Raw genomic sequence first — 10,000 nt, 5'->3', positions numbered from 1 at the left:
CTGATTGGTTCGCTATCTCGGAGTAATTGAGCATTATTCACTCCCTACGGAGTGAATAATGCTTGATCCAAAGAAAACAAAATGGCCGGCGTAAACTCGCCAGCATTTATGAATCAGAAATATTCAGGGGCACCCAACGACCAATTTGTTGTAAAATGTATTATTATACCCCAGTTAATGAAAATAAATGTTATCAAGACATTTTCAGGTGTTTTTCAGTGTTGCTGGGAAAACATTATCTGTTCCTTTTTCCCAGCAAGACACACAAGAAATTTCCCAGCCAGCTAGATAAAATTGGTTGGTTTCCCAGCCAGCTGATCAAATTTACTTCCCAGCCAGGAATTCAGCGCGCTTTCAAATCCCTCGAACCAAAACGACCGAACAAAGCGACAAAACCGGGACAAAACAGGTTTTTTTCCGCAAGCGCAATCACTCTGACCAGCCGTCGTATGTTTGGGAGAGGGAAGGGGTTCTTGTTTTTTTAGTCGTCCTCAGAGTTCAGAGTTTCTACAGCCAGCTCGGATTGAAATGCTAGAAAAAGTCAGTAATTCCCAGCCAAAACCTCTATCAATAACAAAATTTCCCAGCCAGCTCATCGAAACACCTGCATTTTTAGGGGGCACCCAACGAATCTGTTCCTCACATTATCTGTTCCCCAGAGGAATCTTACTGGCTGGCAAAAATACAGGTGTTTCGATGAGCTGGCTGTGAAATTTTGTTATTGATAGAGGTTTTGCCTGGGAATTACTGACTTTTTCTAGCATTTTAACCCGAGCTGGCTGTAGAAACTCTAAAGACTGAGGACGAGAAAATAAAAAATAAAAAAGAGAACGCCTTCCCTCTCCCAGAGAGTAGTCACAAACATACTACCGCTGGTCAGAGTTTTTTGTCCCGGTTTTGTCGCTTTTGTTCGGTCGTTTTGGATCGAGGGATTTGAAAGCGCGCAGAATTCCTAGCTGGGAAACCAACCAATTTTATCTAGCTGGCTGGAAAATTTCTTGTGTGTCTTGCTGGGAAAAAGGAACAGATAATGTTTTCCCAGCAACACTGAAAAACACCTGAAAATGCCTTAATAACATTTATTTTCATTAACTGGGGTATAATAATACATTTTACATCAAATTGGTCGTTGGGTGTCCCTGATTTTTGCCAGCCAGCAAGATTCCTTTGGGGAACAGATAATGTGAGGAACAGATTCGTTGGGTGCCCCGGAATATTGAGAATACAAGATGATGCTGTGCTGCAGAAGACAAAGAAGGCCACAAAATTTGGCCTGAAAGTTTTCAAAGGTAAGAGAAGAGTTCACACTTTTGCCAACCAGTGTTTGACTTCGTTTTTCCAGATAATTATTGCTGAAAATTAAACAATCTTCACGCCAACAATTTGTTTCACTCGGAGCAATTCTCTCTTGTATATAGGGCTGGTCGCCCACCAAAACGAATTTCTTGGTGAAATCGAGGAATAAGAAAGTTCCACATGGTTGCAAGGAAACAAGACGGGTCATTTTACGACAAACTAACGCTCACCCCAATAGACCTCTTTAGGTTGTACATTTTGTTTTCCCATTTCAGACCACGTGATGTTACTCTAGGGAAAACGTTCTTTCAAGTGTCGTCCTATGCACGTGAGTATGTACGCATAACTTATGAAAAAACAAAAGGAAAATTCCCTTGAGAACATCACGTGGTCTGAAATGGGAAAACAAAACGTACAAGCTAAAGTCTATTAGAGCCACCATTTCATGTGGATCCTCTACCAACTGCACTTTCAATTTCCATTTCAAATGAACCTCAAAAACTTTGATCTAACGGTGAAAATGTTTTAACAAGCAGACTGTCGGTTTAGATTGCTTATTTAAACGGTGCTAAATGACCATTTTTCTGTTTGTGACGAGGATTTTAACGAAGGTTATTTAGATTTGCCATGTTTGAAGCTTCTGTAAACACTTTCGCGCATGCTTTCTGCCGCTTGCACCTTTTCCACACATGAATTGAGATGCCAATTAAATCGACTTTGGATGGTTTTTTCTACAATTGTTGTTGAGATCACTTCGTGAGTATATACTAAAACAATTATTCTTTTCAATCTCGGTGAAAAGTGGCAGAATATTTACCTCGCCGCTTTGCGGCTCGGTAAATATTACCGCTATTTACCTCGATTTCAAAGAATAATTGTTAATTATTCTCATTATAGCATATGACATTTCTGTTTTAGAGTATATTGGGGTTTCAGTTACATGTACCAAACTGCACGCAATAAAGACTGAAATGATAAACAAAACCGCAACTAACATACGGCTGATGCAGCTTTTTTCGTTTGCCGTTTAGAGAAAGAAATATTTGTATACGGTTACATCTACAATTGTAGGTTAAAAACATACAACTGCATTGTATATACAGAACTTCGCCGCAGGCATGAGAAAAATGGCCACAAGAACCCTGGATTGGGGAAGGCGCTCCTCCTCAAATCCAGATTTCTCGCGGCCATCTTTCTCGTGCCTGTCGACCAACCAAGCGCGGCGATTGCTCGCAGTCTGTAGAGCGTTTTAACATGACGTCACGGCGGCCATGTTGGTATTCCAAAACAAAGGAATGGCGGCGATGATGATGTACCAAACTAATCCTCAGGGAATTGAACTCTATTTTAATGCAAATACTTTCTTTTGTTTTAGTAATCCAATATGGCTGCTGTTCACTTGAGTGAAAATGCTCTTTTTACTAATTGCACAATCCCATAATACACCTCTGGAGAACTGGGGTCAACCATGTGCCAGTGAAGTCGCTTTCTGTATCTGCTCCCGTTAACTTTAACGTTTACTAGCTTAGTTTGCTGTATGTATGGCCGAAAATGATCCATCTCTTAAGAAAAAAAAAGAGAGCTAGCAAGAGTTCGGGTTCGGGGAGTGATGATATTTGCACTCCGGACGGTAAAAAAGTGTACGTACCCAATTGTAATAAACCGTTCTCTGAGTCCGACATTAGCGAAGCCTCATTCAAAAAAATTGATCAGGTCTACATGGCGTTAAAGATGTCTCAAAAGATCGCAAAACAGCTTCAACAAATTCTTAACAGATTGGACAGTATGGAAACGAAATTGCAGAATACGGAAGGTGTTCCTGCTCAGATTTCAGGAATGGAGAAATCATTGAATAACTCCCTAAAGCAGATAACACTGACTATTAATGAGAAGACTGAAAAAATGGAGAAGACGATAAATGATTTAGAAATCGGACTGAAGTCCACAAATACCGATATTGCAGATTTGGAAGGATGATATAGTAGGAGAGAAACTGAGGCCGATAATAGCCCGATTTCTTAGTTTTCCAGACCGTTAACTTGTTCTTAGGAGGTTAGCACTGAGCACTGTACAGTGCATGGGATCGGATTTTTTATTAGCAAATATTTATGCACCCAATAGGGTATAAGAACAATGCACGTTCTTCGGTCATTTGGGCGAGTTATTGGAACATTACCATACACGTGTTGAACAAAAAATAGCAATAGGTTTTTAATCGCCAGCTATTCAAGCTCCCCCCCCCCCCCCTACCCCCCTTTGTGACAGTCAACATATTGCAAACCAAAGGTGTGAGACTGGAACAGAGTAATTTCTGTCACCTGGAACTTACTTCATCTATGCAGCTATTTCGTAGGCTTGTCCCCCCCCCCCCCCCCCCCAGCACTCACTGCACATCCGTAAAATTCACCAAAACCTTCACCAAAAACAGCTTGAATGTCGACATGACAAACCGGTAAGTATTCTGGGTTTGAGAGTGTGACCCCCCCCCCCCCCCCACATCCCTTGGAAAACTCCTAACTACGCCCCTGATCTTTCTCTCTGCTTTACCCACATCTCTCACACCGTGCTTGCTCCTTTTTGTCCCAGCTTTCCTCTTCTATTTCTCCATCGCGCGGCTTCTTTCTGCCAGTTTATGTCAATCGCAGCTTGCCTTGAACTTCGATCCACTGTAAACCTCTGGATTACTTGTCCCTGTTCTAGACCACTGAGCTTACGTGTGTCAAGTTACTAATAGTCTGTTTTACAGTTGTGCCTAGTTACTTGGACTATGAATGAAAGCGAGGCTAGAGATGACCTTGTTTAGATAGAAACCTCATTACTTTTTCTTATGTAAATTTCAACTAATTAGCATGAAAACAACATCATTAACATAAGGAAAGCAGGGAGCGCTGTATCATAAAAAGGTCAACACCATCCTCGCTTTCATTTATAGCCCAGGTAACTAAGCACATGACTGTAAAAAGGTCTATTCGCACATGGAAAATGATATTTATTTTGAATTTTGGTCGACAATTTACATAACAATGATAAGTAATTATATTCACGTGCCGCGTGCTGAGCACCTACAATACGAAGGTCCGCGCAAGTTACTGTTCAGAGACTCTTTATTTTACTAATCTTGCAACAACGCCATCCCTTTTAATAATGCTAGCGGTAACCCTAATTAGGACTAAAGACACTGTTTACTTTCGGCTTAAGGTTAGTCCCAGTCCCATGGTTTTAGGTTTATTCAATATTGCTGTGATCTGCGACGACTTTTTCCTTCGTAGCCCGTGCTGCACACTTACTCTGTACACTGCACGGAAGAGTGTACCACGCTTCCTACTGACTGGTGAACTTAATGATCATCATGGCTTCAATTTTCATTTCCAGCACATAAAATCGCTTTTTTCAGGGTTTTACAATGAGTAAGATTTTTCGCACAGCAAAGATGTACTGGGATCAAGTTTTTGATACGTCAGCGTTTCATCAGTTTCGAGAAATTCCGCTAAATTAACAATGGATGTTTCTTTAAATAAACAAGGAGCCGTCTGGTGATTGTTCTGTCAGCGCCATCTTAAACTGAAGCTGTTTGAGCCACTTCGCTAGAGCTGATTTCGTGTCCTTGTTGATCCGCCGCCGAGACTGGGCTTTGCGCAGTCTCGCATGCGCTGCTTCTGAGAGCTAAGAAAAAGAAATTGAGCATTGAGTTAAAGTTGAAAAAGGGCGCTTCGCTGAGTGGAGGCTAAAAACTGGTATTAACCGTGATAATAACATCAGGCATAAACAACGATAATAATTAAGTCTTACTAGGCTAACCCGAGGGCCGTGCTTTTAGGTAGGTCCGTTCTTAAGTTCTCAGGCCATTAATTAATATCACAACGAACCTTAACATACTGTATCAATCGAAGAAACGACCTTTGTAGGATATGTAAAACATCTCAAGATCTTTGAATCAAGCAACCAAAGAAGACTTTGAACTTTAGCGAGCCGTCCGGTAGAATGCGGTCCCTTTAATTCGCCAATTACGGCGTGCGTTTTACTTGAGAGATATAACATTAAATTTTTTATCCTCATTCGATTCATTTAGCTTTTCTCCTCAAACATTCATCCGTATATTTTTCCACTAGGCCTTGGAGAGTAGATAGCGTTATTTGCGGTTCAGACTAACTTTGTATTTTTCAAAACTATTCTCTAGAGGGAAGAATTTAACCACTCAAATCGCTTTCTCTTGGAACTATTTCGAAAAAGGAATAATATCCGATCCAGTTTTCGCTTTCTCTGTTCTCTTTTAATAGGAAACCTATCCGCTCATTATTTGAATATAAAATAAATATAAGAGATTGAAAATAATACAGAAGGTGGCGCCCTAAGACATCAAAATGTGTTCCCTTTTAGTGTCTCCATGTACTAAGGTAAGGATTAGCACAACATCCATTAGGGAGCTTTAGCAACGACGACGGCAACGGCAACGAGAACGTCGTCGTCAAATATGAATTCACGTCATTGTAATCGCTTCGCGACTATTCCAAGCATTTTAACGTGATTAAGGTGTGGCAAACCCTCAAAATCGAAACTAGTATGAACGGCGCTCAATTTACGAGAGAAAATGAAAATTTATCCTCAAGGGCTGACGTTCTCCATAAAAACTCAAATTAAGTCATTTAACGTTGTTGTTTTGCTGACGACGACAAAGAAATAGACAAAAATGAAAAGATGCACGTGCAGAGCGTGCAATGTTATTGCTTTTGCCTACTAAATATGTTAATTAGTGACGTTCTCGTTGCCGTCCCCGTTGTCGGTGCTAAAGCTCCCTATTGGCTATCGCTAGGGCCCCGTGGATCCGACCAAAACAAAGGGAACTCCTTGCCTTACTATTTTCCAAACAGAATGCGGGTTCTTTTTAACAAAAAAACCAAAAAACCAATCAAATCAAGTGTCTTACTTGAAAACATTCGGGACTGACTCCCTTGGTTTCCCCGTGGGGACAATGCCCGGCTCTAAGACTAATTTGAAAAGGTGCAAATGACGAAGCTCACATAGAAGCAAGGAAATGTTACAACGTCTATCCTCTTACCCCCTGAGAGAAGCAATAGGTCAAGATTGGATACCACATTGGATAGAGCTGTCAAGAATACAAAAAGAGGATTCCGAAGTTAGAGTTAACGAAAAAGATAAGTATAAATTCAGATGTAGTTCAGGCCCCATGTGTTCACACGATGGATAGCGCTATCCGCGCGGATAAATCACTATCCGGTCCATTGGATAGCGCAACTGGTTTCGCTATGACTTCTCCATCGGAAATGCTCAAATCTAAAAATTAACAGTAAAACATGTGTTCGATCATGATTGCCTTATTATAAAGAAAGGAGAAAGAAGGCAAGAAGCGCAATATTTGCATCTATATTTGATTTTCTGTATATTACCTGTTGTGTAAGTAACAGCTACCTATTTTGCAAATTTAAGTTATTTGGAGAAAGTAGATGTACACAAAATAATCATTGCCTGTCTGTCTGTCTGTCTGCGATACGCATGCTCACCTTGGGTAACGGAGCCGAGTTGCACTCCTGCAAAGCTTCAATCAAATTCAGGAAGTGATGACTTATGCTCATCGTTAGCTGAAACAAACGACGACATCATTTCAGGAACTCCAGTTGTTTGTGGGACCAAGACAACGTGATAAATTTGAAGTGGGAACAGACCAAATATCTTAGCTAAAGAGCATACCAAACTCGGATAACATTTAGTAAAGGCGGATAACTTCCTCCAGTGGACAAGTCACTACCCGACAATTTCAATCCGTGCAACGACTTCAGTGTTAAATATTTTGTTCACGTAACCGCAAATATGAAAATCTTCGCCAACTTTTAGTGTTAAGTATATAGATTTTATATTCTGGATGGTGACTTGTCCACTGTATAAAGTTATCCAGACTGCGAACAACTGTGGCCAGACGGCTGGTATGTCCGCGCCTAAGAGATTGGGTTGTCCGAAAAATGAATATTTGGCCAAGAAACAAAGTTTCGAGGGCAAATGTGTTCACCTCCGAATTAACTAATGTGATACCCGAATTAAGTAATCACAACACGCGAAAAGCTTATGGTTCTACTTAGAGGATACTTTCAAGAATATACCACAGAACGTTGACTACCTTCTTGTCACTACAAATGTTCTGCCCAACTAAATCCTAATGTTCTCTGAAAAACAGCGAGAGCATATCTCACCTCCTTTGCCTGCGAAAGAAGATGCAGTATTCCAGGGGTGACCTTGCCCCAGAATTCCATCACAATCGAAGTGGACTGGGTCGACGGTTCACCTGGACTTGTGGTATGATCACAGTAAAGAGTCCATAACTGAAATGAACACAGACCATACATGACATGACAAATAAAAACAAAAAAAATATATACAAACATTTCAAAAGCTTTTTGTCCCCTTGTTTCTCTTCAAGTTTCGACTTGGCCAATAGAGCAGCAGCTTGGGAGAGGACGTGGCAGTTGCAACCTGGAGTTCCCGGGTTCAAATCCCCCTATGGCCATTAGATGGAATCGTTCGTGGCAGTTCCAGTTCAACTTCTCGGCCGCGTTTCGGGGTTTCATTGTGACGTTTAGCAGACATACCTCGCACACATTAAAGGCATGGTACAGTGCAGATTTACTCAGCGGCTCCTAAAAAAAAAGAAGAAAAGTTGCAAGCGTCGAAGACACGATTCTTTCCACACAATGCATCGCGTAACGGGATTTTGGCTGTGAAACGTCTCAAGCCCCGCCGCGACGAAACTATGTAAAAATTAGCGTCGAACATTTGGATGGGATGCGGTGAACATGTTGGGGCGTTTAGCTGACGTTAAACCAAAGTTTTGTGTGCGGTAAAACATTTCCGAACGCTGAACATTTTATCGGATGCTAAAATATGCTCACTTGCGCTCCTGCTTTCAGATATTCAAAACCGATCTCGTTCCTGAGACGAAGAACTGGACATCCAGTCATTTGTAACTCTCTCCTGGGACCACGTGAGAACAAAGTCCCGTGATCGCGAAATTTTACATCGCCGTTGAAGTTCACGTGACTCCGACAAAATATTAATCCAATGCTTAATAGATTTTGTCGGAGTTTTGGAATTATTTCAATGTCAATTGCACGGTGATGAAAGTTCCCATTCCTTGCTGGTCAGTATAGGTACCTCAAGGCTATCTGACCGCAGTTTATAGCAAGACGAAATTAGCCAGCTTTGTTGGTGCGTTCAATTAACCACATTTTCTACAACTGTAAGGCAAAAAGGTTGAAGCGTTTAGCACGCGCTTAGAATAAGACGAGATATTTCATACCTGTCCAACCATGTGACAAAGTGTCTGCCGATAGCTGTCTGATAATCGTGCAGATTACGAGGACACTTTGTGATCTCTGCTCGAAAAATCTGAATTTCACTTCGCATCTGTACTGGACAATTCTCGTCTATTTCGAGCCCAAAGCGTATTTCAGCAACAGTGTAAATTCTTACCTTAAGCTGTTCTGCAAAGCTGAACAGAATTATGAGAACATAGTCAGCGATGTGCGTGTTCTCTTCAAATTTGATCGGGTGACAATTCACGTGAGGATTCCGACTGTGAACATAGTGTGACAGGGAGCCATGCAGTAGCCATGCCAATAGACGGATGTGTGTCACGCAATCTAACAACTCTTGACGTCTGGTAAGGGAAAGTGCATTTTTATTGTGAGTTCATGCGCGCCATACACGGCATGATGTGCTTTACAAATTCAGATAGGGTACGTGCCACGATTGCCTAATTAAGCGAGACGTACTTCAGAGTACGGCATTCAACACCACCGACGGACCAATCATTTTGTAAACAAAGTATATACTATATTTTACAAACTAATTCCATACTACTTTACATACTAATTTTCTGCAAGATACCCTTATTAAAGTTCTTCACATGAAAATTATTTCCGCAAATTGCCCAGCCCGGAAACGAGAGAAAACTGAACAATGATCACGAGATAAAATAACTGTTTTCCCGTCAAATTGGACTTCTGAAAATCCATGGTAACCATAGAACGACGGCGGTCCTTTCAGCAACACTTTCAAGGTGTACGGAGTGGATGCCTCCAAGACAAGTGCTTTATCGAAAAGAACATCAAACCCGAAATAGCCGTTTAACATTTCACTTTCGGATTCATAAACTTCCTTCTTGGTGGTTAACATTTCTGACTGATTTCTGTCAACGTAGAATTGCAGGTCAACGGAATATTTGCCGTTTTCGCTTCCGAAAATCCTAACGCCGCATAATCTTAACGGAGAGCTGACAGTGAGGGTGATGAACTCCGGGCACAACCCCGAGTACATGAACCATTTGCGGGACGAGGGAAACAGGCGACAGCGCATCAGAGTACCTGCTCTAGGTTTCGATGAAAATCTGACGTTAATAAAAGACTTCAAGCAGAAATACGAAAACAAATCTATAATGTCATCTTTGGAAAGCAACTTCGTTCCCGGGACATACTCGGCAAATTCGCTCTGCGACATCAGGGGAAAACGGATTTGATTCACAAGATGCGAATATGATTCATTTCTCTCTTCATTCGACGATTTCCGTTGACCTCTTTTATTGTGAAAACCAATCCACTCATAAAATGCCTTAAACAAGTCTATTTCTCGTAACTGAAGAGAGTCCCTTGTGAGAAATTGCAGCAATAAAACTTGGTTGACTTTTAAGAAGCTTTCA

At 41.2% G+C, this 10,000-nt stretch overlaps 1 protein-coding gene across 3 annotated transcripts in view; it reads right to left on the bottom strand.

Moving 5' to 3' along the window:
- Positions 1–4,267: 4,267 nt before the first annotated feature.
- LOC137978850 (protein unc-79 homolog) overlaps positions 4,268–10,000 on the bottom strand; it is a 53,719-nt gene continuing 47,986 nt past the window's right edge. For 2 of the 3 annotated variants that reach the window (XM_068825959.1, XM_068825961.1), the window contains 6 exons: positions 8,776–8,962; positions 7,896–7,943; positions 7,500–7,628; positions 6,816–6,893; positions 6,353–6,400; positions 4,268–4,959 (listed from right to left, as the gene is read on the bottom strand). In XM_068825959.1, coding sequence (XP_068682060.1) covers positions 4,807–4,959; positions 6,353–6,400; positions 6,816–6,893; positions 7,500–7,628; positions 7,896–7,943; positions 8,776–8,962 — 643 coding nt within the window. In that variant the 3' untranslated portion in view covers positions 4,268–4,806. The remainder of the gene's footprint in view (positions 4,960–6,352; positions 6,401–6,815; positions 6,894–7,499; positions 7,629–7,895; positions 7,944–8,775; positions 8,963–10,000) is intronic. The other variant, XM_068825960.1, reaches the window with a different exon arrangement.

Source organism: Montipora foliosa, chromosome 12 (assembly GCF_036669935.1).
Source record: "Montipora foliosa isolate CH-2021 chromosome 12, ASM3666993v2, whole genome shotgun sequence".
Lineage (NCBI taxonomy): Eukaryota > Metazoa > Cnidaria > Anthozoa > Scleractinia > Acroporidae > Montipora > Montipora foliosa.
Note: the sequence above shows the minus strand (reverse complement) of the source record. Positions and strands in the feature narration are given on the sequence as shown.